Below are 18,706 nucleotides of genomic sequence, written 5' to 3' on the forward strand. Positions count from 1 at the left end.
ACTAACAACAACAATACTTTTGAGGGTTACATAGTAAGCTATATAACTAGTCTTCCTTGAGGTCCTCATCTTAGAAAAAGCATACACAAAAAGTCGTTGGAAAAACACAATGCAAACATCAATATAAATGACATACATTAGTATAAAAGTCAAGTATAATGATCAATGTTCAATACAACTGCATAAAATGTTATGAAAAAATAAACATGAAGTAATAATTAATATTTAATATTTTTCAATTCAATGGTTGATTTATAGTATAAAAATGAAGGTTTTTTTTATCAAATATGAAAATATGATTTATGATTTGTAGTCCATTATGTTTGGTAGTATTTTGGAAATGTTGTAAAAGCAATGAGGAATGAGAACATTATTAGCAGGTTTAAGATGATTAAATAAGATAAAATATAAAAGATTCTATGAACCAATATGAAAAGCTATTTAGCCCTTTTTACCCATCTCAAATCTGACTGCAAATGGAGTAAATAGAAATGTCATAAGGAATCCACAGAAAGAAAAACATGGAACGAGAAATAAAAAAGTTTGTTTTTGGGGGTTTGGCTGTCTTTGGCACCACTTTTGTGACTCATAGTTCACAAACCATTATCAAGAAGCTCATGAGAGCTGGAATAACTCAACTTTTTGTGTAAATCTTGCACCAATGGTTATTTTTTTTTATTTTATGATTTTTAAAGATAATAACAAAAAATTGCCATATTTTCTTAAAATCTATAATTCAGTGACAACAAATCTGTTCTAAGGGGTGTAACTCCTGGAAAAAAAATTGAATCGTAATTTCCTGTCGATATGCACATCTATGTAGTATGTCCTTATTATCTGAAAAGGTTTCATGAAATTCTGTTGTGTGGTTTGAGAGGAGTTGCGATGACAAAAGGTTGCAGTAGTATATTGGGCAAATAAGTTCAAAGGGGCGTAACTCCTGGAAAAAAAATTGAATCGTAATTTCCTGTCGATATGCACATCTAAGTAGTATGTCCTTATTATCTGAAAAGGTTTCATGAAATTCTGTTGTGTGGTTTGAGAGGAGTTGCGATGACAAAAGGTTGCAGTAGTATATTGGGCAAATAAGTTCAAAGGGGCATAACTCCTGGAAAAAAAATTCAATCATAATTTCCTGTCGATATGCACATCTACGTAGTATGTCCTTATTATCTGAAAAGGTTTCATGAAATTCTGTTGTGTGGTTTGAGAGGAGTTGCGATGACAAGAAACAGGACTGACGGACTGACGGACGGACGGACAGACGGGTCAAAAACATTATACCCTCCGCAACTCGTTGCGTGGGGTATAAAAATACTGTAGATTCATTTATATTCGTGGATAGCAATTTTCGTATATTGAAAAAAACTTGCATTTATGTGGGTACTTGATTGTGTTTTTCCCGAAGTCTGAATACAGGCCTATAGAAAATTAGTTAATCTTTGAACATTTAAATTTGTGGTTCACCTGTACCTACAAAATCCACGAAAATTGGTATCCAAAGAATAATAATGAATTCTCAATACATTGTAAAAGGAAATATTACAAACAAATATTACAAATTAAAATTATGTATGGTAGAAACTACATCCTACAGTATTTCTTTTCCATTTCTCTCTTTGTAAAGTTTTCCATGTCAATGAGCAAAGAAATAAGAGTCCTTCTTCCATCTCTAGCTAGAATGTTAAAATGATTGCTATATAAAACTTCTGCAGTTAACTTTGGTTTACCCAGGCTAATTTGCTGGAAATATTCCTTTGTGCCTCTATAATACACAAGTGTAACCTAAAACAAAATAAAATTAAATTAAATAAATGAATAAAAAATAACCTTTTGGTGTAAAACCTCTCAATCTCAACAATATATCCCCTGAATGGTTAACAAATACACACTAGAGGCTCCCAGGAGCATAAATTGCTAAAATTGTCAGGTTTATCCAATATCAAGGTTTATCAAACAGTATTTTGTGAAAATTTCGTTCTGATCTTTCTGACTGATAATTTCCTTTCTCAGCGCAGTAGTGAGAATAGATATTTTAGCTACAAACTAAGGAGGCACATGCTGTTGTCAATGTAAACATCAATGACGTCATAGGCAAAATAGCGATAAACAAATTATCATTGGTCAACTTCAGTCAATTGCTTTTCATGTTTTTGATGTGATGACTAATGCGATAAAAATCAATCTTGTGTAGATGATCAACTATAATTTATAATTATCCAATATTTTTCCAAATTATTAAAATTGAGGCGAAAGATACCAAAGGGACATTCAAACTCAGAAGTCGAAAATAAACTGACAACTCCATGGCAAAAAAAGGAAAAAGACCAAAAGACAAACAACAGTACACAAAACACAACATAGAAAACTAAAGACTGAGCAAAACGAACCCCACCACAAACTGGGGTGATCTCAGGTGCTCCGGAAGGGTAAGCAGATCCTGCTCCATATGTGGTACCCGTCGTGTTGGTTATGTAAGTACTAACCCACAATGATGTGTTGTGATAAAGATAATCAAAGTGCTTGTAAGCACTGAAGGGTAAAGATTGCTTTAATTTATCAGTGGGAAGTCAAATTAAACCTTGCATTGGATGTACTACAATTATGGACAAAGGTAGATAACTCCAATCTTAAAGATTACTTTAACAATGACATCATTGATATTTTTAGAACAGATATTAGATTCCTGCACCTTACACAAGTTATGTAATTTTCTTGACAAGTTTAACATCATTTTGTAACTTCAATATCTGAGCATATATTTCATTGATAAATTTCTGGAAATGTTCATGGATAGGATGTTTAGAATGTTATGATCAATGCATTATATTTTGTGTATCTCAAAAAGTAGTGATAAACCTTGGAAGATTTAGATATCAAGTCAGTACCATAGGGTTTTGATTGCATTTTATGCAATCTTTACCCCCAAAAAACACTTCTGAACTCACTCATATGGTAATTCCTAGATCCATTATTTCTGTTGTGTTTTGGGGAAGTCCTAGAGACCAGCGTCGTCAGTAGTCTACTCAAAAGATGTTTATTTTTCGAGAGCGATTTATTTTCGCAAGTAGAAAAATAAAGCAAATGTAAATCGTGGATCTTTCCTTATAAAACTACATCAAGTAAATTTGAAAATCACAAAATAAAATCGCCCCAAAGTAGGATAGAAAGGGCTAATTGCAAAATAAAGTATCCACAAAAATAAGTTGGTTTAGTGAAGTAAATGTTTTTAAAAATTACAGCACTTGATGTACACTCGATGTAAAAAATGTTTGGTCGTGACTTACCTTTGTTTCTTGAACAAGTAATCCATATATTCCTCTAAATCCAAATAATGACTGACCAGACTGGACAACTACTAACATCTCTCCAATGTGTTGAGCTTTAACATGGTCATCTACATGACTAGCACATTGATGAGGTACTATTGTTCTATTCCTCAAATTGTTAGCCCTTCTTTCTTCATCCTCCTTTCCATATATTCTTTTTGCCTGTAAATGCAAAACAATCTCAGACAACCCTTCACTTTATTTCATTTACTTTTTACTGATATGCTTAAAAAGCTAAACATGAGCTCTAATTGGACATACAGACAATTCTTGAGACAAAATAAGTCATCTTATCATACTCCCTGCAAAACAATTTTTTTTAGGGGGTGGGGGTATATAGGAATCACCTTGTCCTTTTGTCTGTCAGTCTGTCCATCCATGAACCTGGGCATGAAGGAATACTATTACTGTCTAAAAATTGGAAGTAAAGATAATTCAAATTATACTCTCAAAGCAGGAGGAATCATTCAATATAGTAGACCTACTACACATGAGAAACAGACACAATCTCTTAAACTTAATGTTGGTCAATAAACAATTAAAATGATGTCATGATCAGATAAACTGTCATACAAGACATCTTGTGCAAATAAATCAGCATGAAACTTACTAAATTTGGATTTAAGTTATACATGTTATAAATAATTTAAAAATACAAGAGTGCACAAGGTGAAATGCCTTGCCTGTTTTACTTGTCAATAAATTCATGTGCAAGATATGTAATATAATAGAAAAACAAAGGATATGGGTATCCATCCATTACACAAAATACAAATATGAAGGTTTTACTACAAGTATGACATAAACTAACATTTTCAATGTTCTATGAAAATAAGGTCACAGTCAGATGAACCATGTCAGACAGACATGTACACCTTACAATCATTCCATACACCAAATATAGCTGACCTTTTGCAGCTTTGCTTATGGTATCTGATACACTGACAAAATTACAAAAACTTGTCATTGACAAATGAACCATGAAAATGAGGTCAAGGTCATATGAACCCTGTCTGACAGACATGTACACCTTACAATCCTTCAATACATCAAATATAATTGACCTATTGCTTATAATATTTGAGAAATAGACCAAACCATAAAAACTAAACATTGTCCAATAAACCATGAAATTAAAGTCAAAGTCAGATGAAACCTGTCAGTATGACATGTACACCTTACAATCATTCAATACAATAAATATAATTGACTTATTGCTTATAGTATCTGGGATACGGACTTGACCATGCAACTTTAACCTTGATCACTGATCCATGAAATGAGGTCGAGGTCAGGTGAACACTACTGATGGACATGTAGACATTGCAAGGAACCCATATACCAAATATAGTTATACTATTACTCATAATAAGTTTTTCACTTTTCAAATAAAAAGCTTCGCCAAGCAGCCTGATACGACCGCAGAGGTCGAACCCTGAACAGTTGGGGCAAGTTTGGACACAATATGAGTTTCTGACACAAAATAAATGTGGTCAAAGATCTTAAAAATTTGAAATGGGACATTTAATTTACCTAGTATGGTCTGAGATCCAAAATCTAACAACGTGGTTAGATTCAGCATATAAAAAAACACCAAAAATTTAATTTTAGTTGAAATCAAACAAAGTTGAATTTTGGACCCTTCAATCCTCAATATGGACTAATTTGAAAACAGGGCCCATAATAAAAAATCTAAATGCACAATAACACAATAAGATTCAGCATATCATAGAGCCGCAATAATTCAGTATTTGATGAAATCAAACAAAGTTTAATTTTGGCCCCTTTGGACTTCAATGTAGACCAATTTAAAATGGGGCCAAATCTACAAAATAGTAATACATATTAGAACCCCCAAAAATTAAAGACTTTAAATTAATCCCATTGAAATTGGTAAAAGATTTGTATTCATTTTCAATTGATTTGATTGATTTTGATTTTTGGTGTTTTAACGCCACTTTTCAGCACCGCTTTTGGGCTATTTCGTGGCGGCCAGTTTTTATTGGTGCAATGGTGGAGGAAGCCGGAGTGCCCAGAGAAAACCAACGACCTTCGATAGGAAAACTGACAATCCTAGTCAATTAAGATCGGATTCGAGTGCACCCGCACGAGCAGGGTTTAAACTCACAACCTCAGTTTGACTGGCTAGTGATTACAGTAGTAACTACTTAGACCACTCGGCCACCAAGGTCCCCATTTTCAATTGAAGATTTCTTGCTATTGCGCAATACTGTGCTGTTGAACAATACTTAGTTAATCTGTTATATATAATAATTTACACACACTGTTTGGTGTGTATCTCCTACCATATCATTATTTGTTGCTTTTATATATAAATCAGAAATAAACAATGTAAAAGTGGAAAATTTTTGGGGGAAAAAAACAAAAAATTATGAAAAAAAAATCCAAAAAAAATTCTGGAAACTAGAGACACTTATTTCTTATCGTTTAGGACAATAACCCCCGAAAGTCAATCCCAGCCTTCCCTTTGTGGTATGGAACCTTGTAGTACAATTTCAGAGAGATCCATACACTTACACCCAAGTTATTGTCCGGAAACTACAAAAATGCTTGTTTTTGGCCCCTTTTTTTGCCCTGAATTCCTGAAGGTTTGGGGCAATTACCCCCAAACTCAATCCCAGCCTTCCCTTTGTGATATGGAACCTTGTGGTACAATTTCAGAGAGATCCATACACTTACACAAGTTATTGTCCAGAAACTACAAAAATGCTTCTTTTTGGCCCCAAATTCCTAAACTGTTGGTACCATAACCCCCAAAATCAATCCCAACCTTCCTTTAGTGGTATTGAACCTTCTGGTGAAATTTCATAGGGATCCATTCACTTAAACTAAAGTTATTGTCTGGAAACCTAATGTGTCTTTGGACGACGACGACATGATAGCATTATACTAACACAAATTTTTTGCGGTCGTATAAAAAATATAATTTTTTTTTCAAGCAGTCACTGAACCATGAAAGGACAAGGACAATGGACATATGACAGAAGGAAACTCTGACCCCAGATTGTTATACCTATGTCTAGCATTCTGCAACTCACCCTTTTGTTGCCGGAAAGACAATAAATGACTTAATAAAAATCAATGAACTGAATCAAACTTAAACTTGATCTAGAACTATACACCTGTATACCATAAAAGAACAGCCTTCTAATGTCCCCCACAAAACCATTTATTTGCATGAAAGCCATTACAAGGCGATTTTCAATGTAATTTACATTCAAAGGGGCATAACTCCAGCATAGATGGTTAATCAGTGCTGATTTTCAAACTTGTCCAAAAGACTGGTGTCAGATATAAACCTTTTGGTAAGTATTGCAGCGAGGACAATTAACTGTTCATACAGTGATATATCTCGCCTAACGGCAGAAATTCTAAAAAAGACAATCTGATGGACAGCAACATTGCTAGTTAATTCAAAGTCACTGGATGGTGACCTAGGGGGCAGGGCCTTGAAATAGTCGTCAAACTGATATGTACTGATAGCAATGCAATTTTTACAAAATATCATAGATCTATCACAAGTAGTGTCTATCAAACTGATTTAAGCAAAAAACGTTACATAGAAAATTGCTAATTAATTCAGTCACTGGACCATGACCTAGGGGGCAGGGCCTGGAAATAGTTGTCAAACTGATATGAACTGATGGTTATGCAACTTGATAGAAATATTATAGATCTATCACAAATAGTTCCTATCTTACTGACATATAAGCAGAAAATTTAACAATTGTTGAATTGGACAATGACGATGCCGCCAGATAAGCAACACCTATGTCTCGCAGGCGAGACAAAAAAGTCGATAAACCAGAACAAAACTTAAACTCTATCTGTAACTCATCAATATACACTTGTTTATCATAAATCAATTCAATATGTCAAGTTGTTAAGAAGAAAGTCCTGAAACTGAAGTGTTACAGAATAACAGAAAGACAGAAAGACTGAATGACGGACAAGGGTAAAATTATATGCCCCAGATAACTTGTGGAGGCATAAAAAGCAATAGTCCATGTAACCAATCTTCTATTGCTTATCATTTTTGCAATTTAAAGTCTATGTCTACCTTTATCATGTTTATACAAGCTACAAATGCATAAAATGGTAAAATAAAAGAAAGAAGATATTTAAGGGCGACAACTTCTATTGTTAGCCCTCCGACAACTTTAGTCATAACTTTTATGTAAACCTACTGCTGAACATTTTTGATGTAGGTTTTTAAAGTTTGAGTCTATCCATTAGGCCAACTAAAATTAATCAGTAGATTTTCATCCAGATTTTTTTTTTTTAAATGGGGCGGGTGGGAGGATTTTATTTTTTTTTATTTCCTCCTTTACCCTTTTGTGACGTGTTGTTCATATACAAGGGTAATAATAAGCTTATATCATGTATATATAAGGAATTCTACATTATTTTTTGAATTCTTGAATTAATCTTTTTGATTGGCAACCACTGTTTTACATGTAATTGCCGCTTTAGAAACCTATTTTTAGTAAATAGCAAAAACGTGGAGAAATTTCTCTTTTAGACTACCTAGATCAAATTTATTTTGCTTTCTAAGCTATGATTTGTAACTCTCATAAAACGAAGCATATGCATAGGTATGCAACACAAATATGATGAGATGAAATGGAATTATTGGCGGTTACCGGTAACGGAAATGAACAAAATCCGGAAATGTTTAAAAATCAAAAAAATCGAGGCGGGCGGGGATGAAAATCTATTGATAAATTTTAATTGGCCTTATAGTTAGAAAATAGCTAATACAATAGGTTTCCAAAAAACAACCAAAAACAATTAGTTTCCAAAAAACAACCAATGAAGGGCAATAACTCCTATAACAAGTCATCTGACAATTTTGGACATGAAACTTTTAGGAAATTATCAATTGTTGATCAACTTTGCTAATCAAAGTTTTTTGTCTATCTATTATAATATAGCTTTGAGATAATATAATATACAAATTGTAAATGTAATATTGGTCAAATTTCATGTTTCAGTTATATATGTTACTTTTTATTTACCAATGTCACATTTATCCCAAGGTATTCCTTATTGCAATTTTTACATTCTATCTTACCTCAACGACAGCAACAACTTTAGTGACAAAGTGTGATCCATCTGTATCCTTATAAATGCCAAAACCTTTTACTAATGCATCAGGAGTAGATGTCTTCTGATTAGACTTTAATGAGGAAGATGTGTCTGATCCATCACTGAAGTTATAAATACAGATTAGACTTTAATGAGGAAGATGTGTCTGGTCCATCACTGAAGTTATAAATACAGATTAGACTTTAATGAGGAAGATGTGTCTGGTCCATCACTGAAGTTATAAATACAGATTAGACTTTAATGAGGAAGATGTGTCTGTTCCATCACTGAAGTTACAAATACAGATTAGACTTTAATGAGGAAGATGTGTCTGGTCCATCACTAAAGTTATATAAACAGATTAGACTTTAATGAGGAAGATGTGTCTGGTCCATCACTGAAGTTATAAATACAGATTAGACTTTAATGAGGAAGATGTGTCTGATCCATCACTGAAGTTATAAATACAGATTAGACTTTAATGGGGAAGATGTGTCTTGTCCATCACTGAAGTTATAAATACAGATTAGACTTTAATGGGGAAGATGTGTCTTGTCCATCACTGAAGTTACATAAACAGATTAGACTTTAATGAGGAAGATGTGTCTGGTCCATCATTGAAGTTATAAATACAGATTAGACTTTAATGGGGAAGATGTGTCTTGTCCATCACTGAAGTTACATAAACAGATTAGACTTTAATGAGGAAGATGTGTCTGGTCCATCACTGAAGTTATATAAACAGATAAGACTTTAATGAGGAAGATGTGTCTGATCCATCACTGAAGTAATAAATACAGATTAGACTTTAATGAGGAAGATGTGTCTGATTCATCATTGAAGTTATATAAACAGATTAGACTTTAATGAGGAAGATGTGTCTGATCCATCACTGAAGTAATAAATACAGATTAGACTTTAATGAGGAAGATGTGTCTAATTCATCATTGAAGTTATATAAACAGATTAGACTTTAATGAGGAAGATGTGTATGGTCCATCACTGAAGTTATATAAACAGATTAGACTTTAATGAAAAAGATGTGTCTGGTCCATCACTGAAGTTATATAAACAGATTAGACTTTAATGAGAAAGATGTGTCTGATCCATCACTGAAGTTACAAATACAGATTAGACTTTAATGAGGAAGATGTGTCTGATCCATCACTGAAGTTATATAAACAGATTAGACTTTAATGAGGAAGATATGTCTGGTCCATCACTGAAGTTATAAATACAGATTAGACTTTAATGAGGAAGATGTGTCTGGTCCATCACTGAAGTTATAAATACAGATTAGACTTTAATGAGGTGGATGTGTCTGATCCATCACTGAAGTTATAAATACAGATTAGACTTTAATGAGGAAGATGTGTCTGATCCATCACTGAAGTTATATAAACAGATTAGACTTTAATGAGGAAGATATGTCTGGTCCATCACTGAAGTTATAAATACAGATTAGACTTTAATGAGGAAGATGTGTCTGGTCCATCACTGAAGTTATAAATACAGATTAGACTTTAATGAGGAAGATGTGTCTGATCCATCACTGAAGTTACATAAACAGATTAGACTTTAATGAGGAAGATGTGTCTGATCCATCACTGAAGTTACATAAACAGATTAGACTTTAATGAGGAAGATGTGTCTGGTCCATCACTGAAGTTATATAAACAGATTAGACTTTAATGAGGAAGATGCGTCTGATCCATCACTGAAGTTATATAAACAGATTAGACTTTAATGAGAAAGATGTGTCTGGTCCATCACTGAAGTTATATAAACAGATTAGACTTTAATGAGGAAGATGTGTCTGATCCATCACTGAAGTTATAAATACAGATTAGACTTTAATGAGGAAGATGTGTCTGATCCATCACTAAAGTTATATAAACAGATTAGACTTTAATGAGGAAGATGTGTCTGGTCCATCACTGAAGTTATAAATACAGATTAGACTTTAATGAGGAAGATGTGTCTGGTCCATCACTGAAGTTATATAAACAGATTAGACTTTAATGAGGAAGATGTGTCTGATCCATCACTGAAGTTATAAATACAGGTTAGACTTTAATGAGGAAGATGTGTCTGATCCATCACTGAAGTTATTAATACAGATTAGACTTTAATGAGGAAGATGTGTCTGGTCCATCACTGAAGTTATAAATACAGATTAGACTTTAATGAGGAAGATGTGTCTGGTCCATCACTAAATACAGATCAGACCTTAATGAGGAAGATGTGTCTGGTCCATCACTGAAGTTACATAAACAGATTAGACTTTAATGAGGAAGATGTGTCTGATCCATCACTGAAGTTATATCAACAGATTAAACTTTAATGAGGAAGATGTGTCCGATCCATCACTGAAGTTACATAAACAGATTAGACTTTAATGAGGAAGATGTGTCTGATCCATCACTGAAGTTATATAAACAGATTAGACTTTAATGAGGAAGATGTGTCTGGTCCATCACTGAAGTTACATAAACAGATTAGACTTTAATGAGGAAGATGTGTCTGGTCCATCACTGAAGTTATATAAACAAACTTTATAAATTTATTTTGCTTGCACAATTTCAAAAAGCTATACAAAACTAGAAAATTTATAAGGGTTCCGCGAAACCCAGTGTCTCGCCTACTTTTGCTGTTAATCGAAGGCTCAACAAAAATGAGGAAAAAAAATAATAACAATATTCCTTTCAATACTATCTTTTGATTGTAAGAAACCTCTGTCCAAGTTTGGTAAAAATCCAGGATAGTTTATGAATCTAATAAATGTTTTAAATCTTTAACTGCAGACTGTATGTAATGTTAACTGGAAGAAAAACTAAGTCCATTTATAAGTAAAATGCGGATAAATAGGTACAAAATTTTCACAAAATTTCCTTCTAGGTACTAGCTTTTGATCATAAACAAGCTTCTGACCAAGTTTGGTACAAATCCAGGATAGTTTAAGAAAGTTATTAAAATTTTAAAAACTTTAACCACAGAGTGAATGTGATGTTTCCTGGCAGAAAACCTAAGTCCATTTATAAGTTAAATACCGAAAAAATGGAATTTTGTTTTTTAAAAGTTTACTTCTGGATACTATCTTATGATCATAAACAAGCTTCTGTCCAAGTTTGGTAGAAATCCAGGATAGTTTAAGAAAGTTATTAATATTTTAAAAACTTTAACCACAGAGTGAAAGTAATGTTTCCTGGCAGAAAAACTAAGTCCATTTATAAGTAAAATACGGAAAAACAGGATATTTTTTTTACAAAATTAACTTCTGGATACTATCTTATGATCATAAACAAGCTTCTGTCCAAGTTTGGTAGAAATCCAGGATAGTTTAAGAAAGTAATTAAAATTTCAAAAACTTTAACCACAGAGTGAATATTTGTGGACACCGCTGCTGACGACGGAATGTAGGATCGCTATGTCTCACTTTTTCGACAAAAGTCGAAGGCTCGACAAAAATGTGACTTCAAGAAACTTTAAGATACCCCACTGTAGCAACATGTTTCTATTTTTGTAAACATTTATTTTTGCTGTTTTAGAAGAATAAATGGAATGCCTATTAAAAACATTAAATTACACTATTACAGCATTGCACTTTAAAAGAACACTGCAATGGTGAAATATCAATGATGAACTACCATAGGTTTTTGAAAAATAGACCAAAACACAAAATTTAACCAAAGTCACTCAGGCAAGGTCATTGTGTTGTGATTGAAAATAATCTGAACTGTGTTGCACAATACAACACTATGGTAATGGATATGATTGACACACTACCAGATGCTTCTGAGAAATGGCTGCAAGTTTATTTTCAGATGGTCACCATTTTCTTGTCTTCATAAATTGTATTATTATATATTCTGTTATGGAGTTTGGTTTTGAAGTTTCAAAGTTATTCATCATTTTGATGATGCACCATGTTGGCATCAACCTGATGTGATTTGATATTAACGTATTTCAAGCCTTCACAAAAACCTGTGAGGTAGGTTTTTTTATGTTGAATCTATGTGTGCTATGCTTATTGTAATGTCTGCTTTAGAAAGTGCTTAATGTGTTGTTTGCATGTACACAAATGCATATGTTATTTTCAAATATGCTTGTTTAAATTTGGTATTTAACTGTTAAGTGCTTATTACATGACTGTTGTAATGTATACTAATGCATCGAAGTATGCTTTAAACAAGGAATTATTTGAATCTGGAATAATTTTGAATTCTCGACAATTGATAACAAATGTATGATGAAAACTAACCCAACTAAATAAGGTTAATTCTACTTTCACTGATATTTCAGTATGAACTAACTAACCCCCCTACATTCGGTTAGTATTCATCATACATTTCTTATCAATTTTCCAGAATTCAAAATTATTTCAGTTCACATACATTGTTTTTAAGATTAGATTTTTGGTATTTAGTTATATTTATTAAACAATAGAACTGAGACCACTATCTCCAAACTTAATTAAATTATAAATTATTCTTTTATCATTGAAATGCTCGGAAAAGTAAACAGTTTCCTTGTTTATAATTGTTATTATATAATATTTTAAAGCTATTATATTGTTATTTAATTAGATTACATCCATTAGAATGAAAAGCCTAAATCCTGTAAGTTGGTATCTTTTATCTATTTTATTTACAAAATATTGTTTCTGGTAACTTCTTGTGGGCTTTAAACCATTCTTTATGGTAATATGTAGATACATTTTGTATATTGTATATAGATATAGGAAGATGTGGTATGAATGCCAATGAGACAACTCTCCATCCAAGTAACAATTTATAAAAGTAAACCATTATAGGTCAAGGTACGGCCTTCAACAGGGAGCATTGGCTCACACCGAACAGCAAGCTATAAAGGGCCCCAAAAATTACTAATGTAAAACCATTCAAACGGGAAAACCAACGGTCTAATCTATACGTTTTAATGGTACCAAACCTTCTCCCTTTTATGTACACATAAGTGTGACTTCCATAGTAAAATAATTTATTTCTGATAACTAGTTTCATTTTGTACAACAATCTTTATATGTGACTTATTATACTTACAAAATCCTTAATCCACAAATTAGAGCAAACGACATAAATAGTTGGTGGTACTTCCTTTCACTTTTCTTTTCATCATCCAATAAATTCAGTAGGTTATCAGAAAAAAATTGTAACTTTGGATATAGTCTGAAAATATAAAGGATTACTTATTCTATAGATAGCCAAAGACAGTAAACGAAGAATCAAGTTCTGGATCTTCTTCACAGAAATTAAACTGTACAGTTATAAATAAACTAGCAATTAAATCATTGGAATGCCTTTGTCTGATGCTGTTTAAGGTGTAATACCACCAAATAATAGTATGTCACATCCGGTTGCATACGAAAAAGGGTTAAAAAAAATATTCCCTTGAATTTGACAGTTCAATGTATGAAATTAATCTTACATTTCATTGCAGTAAAAAAATTCTGAGTCATAAACATATATCTTGGGTGTTTCAAAGCACCATTCTTTTTTTTATTTGGTGTTTCTATAAAATATTTTGGAAACTTGAGGTTACATGGATACTAAAGCTTATAAACAGGAAAGAAAGGGGTGGAAATTTGATTGGTTAATTTCCAGTGATGGTTATTATCTTATATGCGATGAAATGTTTTGTGAAATTTTGTCTGTAGTACTGGACAGGATAAAACTTTACTCATGCTAAGTATTTCTTTATTTGAAACAAAGATAAATTCTGCACAATTTTTTGAAAAGTGCAAATTTAACAAAGACTAATAGGGGAAAAGCAATGGTGGTATTACACATTTACACCTCAAGTTCATGTTTAGCATAAAGTTTTAAACTGGTGTTTCATGAAAAGACCTAGAGTGCATATTCACTGATATGTTTAATACCTTTCTTTTCTTAAATTTTGACAATATTAACACATGATTATGCCAAATTGGTATACTGTAAATTCAGAAAATATTGCGAAGTTTTTATTAATGCGAATTATGGGACTGGGTGAGTATCGCTTTAATAAGAACTTGCATTCTGATTCCGATACATATATCTGTATACCAATTTTCCCAAAACGTCAATAATTTATCTCGCATTTTTGTCCATTCCTAAAAAATCGCAAAAATAAATGCACACAATAATTTCTGAATTTACAGTAGTATTTTTAGAAGTTGCCATTATCGTCAGACTGTTTTGTTTCCAAGACCTGAAAAGAATTAAAATACATTACAAACATGTTGTTTAGGTCCTGTTTACACCAGTCCAATAAATTGATCTTTTTTAGATCAAACTACATAAGATCCATCTTTCTTATACATGTTATAGTAATTGTAATCTCCAACCAAGGTCTACATTGTTTGTACCTCCAGATTCAGAATACAACTAAATAGACCACTTTTTTGGAAAGATCTTCTGTGATCAAATTTTCTTTCAAAAATTTAACTTGAAATCATCTAAGAAAATGAGGTAAGAATGAAACTTTTCTATCTACAGTGTAAATGCACCGGATTTAAAAAGATTGATCAATGATCTTTCTGTTGCAAAAGAAATTGTGAAATGGTCTTTTTAACATGTTTGAAATAGATTCATCTGAGATCAGTTCAATTCTAAACAAGTCTAGGGGGAGGGTTGGGCGCCCGCTAACATGTTTAACCACTTTCTGTATGTGCCTGTACCAAGTCAGGAGCCTGTAATTCAGTGGTTGTCGTTTGTTGCTGTATATCATATTTATTTTTCGTTCATTATTTTGTACATAAATCAGGCCGTTAGTTTTCTCGTTTGAATAGTTTTACATTTGTCAATTCAGGGCCTTTAATAGCTGACTATGCGGTATGGGTTTTGCTCATTGTTGAAGGCCATATGATGACCTATAGTTGTTAATTTCTGTGTCATTTTGGTTTCTTGTGGAGAGTTGTCTCATTGGCAATCATACAACATCTTCTTATTTTTATATAAAAGGGGTCTTACATGTATACTTTTACACATTGTGACTTGGATGGAGAGTTGTCTCATTGGCACTCATACCACATCTTCTTATTTCTATATAAAACACATGATACAATGTACATGTAATATTCTCAAGCTACATCATACCCATTGAAATTTCAAATAATCACCAAAATAAATCTGAAAGGGTCATGTAGACCTATTGTTTGGAAAAAGTTAAAAAAAAATATTAAAGGGAGACAACATGGACAACTCGAGTGAAAAATGAACAGTGAGTGACCTCTCAGTGTGATATTCCTGCTTTAAGAGTACAAGTAAAATTATTCCCCTTTTGAAATATTTGGACAGCAACCATATTCCTTCATGCACATCTGCAGATAGTAAACTACAATTTTGTAAAGTTTCATCAAAACCTGATAAGCCAATTAGGAGTTGCACTTGAAAGGCACATGGACAGACTGACAGACAGACTGATTCCTATATCATAGGAGGGGATATAAGAAATGAGCACAAAGATCAGCTGACAACTTGTATAGTAAAGAATATAAATCTAATAATCATCTGATTCATTGAATAATTCTTAATAGTTCTTACAATGAGCATGTGTTTCTGTACAAAGTTTTCCTGTCTAGTTGATTTCCATCTTGGTCTTTGAAATGTTCATAGCAACATCCTTTATCTTCTTTCACAAAATATTGATACAACATTGAACTTTCAACGGGCTTGCTTAATTCGTTGAAATTAACTTTGGCTGTGGCCAATTTATTTATATCTGTAACAACTGTATAGTTGTCTCCATTAAAAAAGTACTTATCAAAAGCAAAATTGATACATTCTTCAAGTATACGGCTTTTCAAATCTTGGTTTCTTAAAGCTGTGTATACATCACCAAAACCAAGATGAAGCAGAACACTCAGGTCAGTTGAACCAGTCATAGCGATATTGTAAATACTTTCAACACTAGTGCTTTGCTCAGAAGAATCAACGTTCAAACTGCTTGTATTTGGAGGCAAATTAAGACTAGACTCTCTTCCCATATTGTCAGTGGATAAATCCGTGGTTTTACTGCATGAATCTGTATAAGATCCCATATCTTTGCTGTTACTGTTAGGCGATGAATGGGGTTCTGATGGTGGCTCAGGCACTGAGAGGGACGCCGTTCGCTTAGTTTTTGGCTCTATAACATCTTTTCCTTTTAGAATTTGCGCGTTCGGTGCATTGCTGCTTTCCTCTGATGCTTCTTCATATCCAGAATACTTCCGTTTTATCGTACAAACTCTAGAGGTTGCTCTAACTCGTTCGTCCATGGCTGAAGGGTCTATAAGTAAGGGGAGAGGAACCAGTATTCTGTTCTGTACAGGTAAGATCCTCCGTTATATATCGGAGCACTCCCACTCAAATATATTTACTAGGATATTTACATAGTGTGAGGGGGTGCTTAAATTCAAAAGTTTTATATATGTGTGATTCAACAAATGAAAACTGTATAGGTGTGTGCTATTTACATCATTTACAGTTATGGTCAGATCATACGCTTTAATAGTTACAATTTTTAGGAACGAAAAACCAAGGACGTATAACTAACACTCTAATATACGTCCTTGCGAAAAACAAACAAACAAACTAACGGCACTGTACGTAATATCAAAATGAGCAAGTAAAAACAACTGATTTATATTAACAAAGTAACTGACATATAAATAAGAAGATGTGGTATGAGTGCCAATGAGACAACTATCCATTAAAACTCAAACAGCCAAATTAGGTCTTTTTACAGGCATGCATGGTCCTATTAGACCTACAGAAGACGTTTGACACAGTAGATCACAAGATATTATGTGACAAATTAGAAGTAATTGGGGTTAGATCTATACCTTGGTTTGAGTCATATTTGACAAACAGAAAACAGGTTGTAAGTGCATGTAAATGGGGTGATTTCAGAAGTATGTTATATTACATGTGGTGTCCCTCAAGGTAGCATACTGGGTCCACTATTGTTTTTGATCTATGTCAATGATGTTCAAACTAGCATCGACTCAGATTGTAAAGTTTTGATATATGCAATTTTATTTTCCCATATAGACCCTGGGGTCATCTCGCATAAATTATCCAGAATGCTGGAATCATGCCATGATTGGTTAACTGACAATAAATTGTCCCTACATTTGGGAAAGACGGAGAGTATAATTTTTGGTCCTGGTCGAAAACTTCGGTGTTTAATACCGGGTGATATTGCTATCTCGTGTAATGGTATTAATATTGAATCCAAAACTTTTGTAAAATATTTGGGAATAATAATTGATCAGTTTCTAACTGGTGATTTTATTGTCAACTCTAGTGAAAAAAAGTCAATCAAAGGCTTAAATTATTATATAGAAACAAAGAGTGTCTAAATTTTCAATCTAGGAAAACATTGTGCTCTTCTCTGATTCAATGTCATTTTGACTATGCATGTGCATGCTGGTATGAAGGTATATCAAAACAAATGAAGAATAAACTTCAAGTGGCACAAAATAAGATTGTGAGATTTATTCTGCAATTACATCCCAGAAAGATTGTGACATATATTGAATTTAAGAAATTGGGCTTTTTAAATATTAGTAATAGAGTCAAACAACTAAGACTCAATCATGTTTTCAACATTTTTAACAATATATGCCCAAATTATTTACTACATACTAGTTTTGTTAAAAATGAAACATCTTTCAATACAAGATCTAGTGATAAGGTACGATCGAGACACGTGTTTCGAAATAACTTTCATCGAGTACGCGCGAGACTGAAAGTTTGGAAAAATAGAAACTTTTGAGAGCAAATCAACAAACAGAACAGCCAACTTTGTGTTCGTGGATGCTACAACCTTAGTGTGAGCTCAATAGCATATTTTAACTTGGTATTTACAGACAATATATGTCAATTAAGTTAAATGAAGAAAACTTTGCTAACCTTAAAATATTTATATTTAGAATAATTAACATTTTGTTCTTCTTCAATACTTCAACGAACATAAATCATTGATAAAGATGTCTATATTATTATTATCTTATCAGCTCTCCGCGACAGCTATTGTTTTTTTATTGCAAAATGAATGTCCAATTTTGCTTCCATTACATATAAATAAACTCATCATAGATACCAGAATAAGAATTGTGTACGCCAGACACAATCTACAGTAAAAAAAAAGGTATTCTGTAAGACCATGGAAGTAAAGTGAAAGGAGTCAATATAAATTCTTCCATGGTAAGACAAAGAACAATCTTTACAATAAAACCGAATGATAGACAATTACAATAAGCTTCTCTCGAATTACAACAAAAATAT

The 18,706-nt window shown here is 32.7% G+C and overlaps 1 protein-coding gene across 1 annotated transcript; it reads right to left on the reverse strand.

Moving 5' to 3' along the window:
* Window positions 1-212: 212 nt before the first annotated feature.
* Window positions 213-16,724, reverse strand: LOC127711039 (uncharacterized). Its single transcript, XM_052216988.1, has 5 exons — window positions 15,980-16,724; window positions 13,499-13,624; window positions 8,425-8,560; window positions 3,288-3,491; window positions 213-1,785 (listed from the first exon to the last, which is right to left on the reverse strand). Exons 1-5 carry the CDS (start codon window positions 16,690-16,692, stop codon window positions 1,585-1,587), a joined length of 1,380 nt encoding a protein of 459 aa, XP_052072948.1. The 5' UTR covers window positions 16,693-16,724; the 3' UTR covers window positions 213-1,584.
* Window positions 16,725-18,706: the final 1,982 nt, after the last annotated feature.

Source organism: Mytilus californianus, unplaced genomic scaffold (genome assembly GCF_021869535.1).
Source record: "Mytilus californianus isolate M0D057914Y unplaced genomic scaffold, xbMytCali1.0.p SCAF_8, whole genome shotgun sequence".
Lineage (NCBI taxonomy): Eukaryota > Metazoa > Mollusca > Bivalvia > Mytilida > Mytilidae > Mytilus > Mytilus californianus.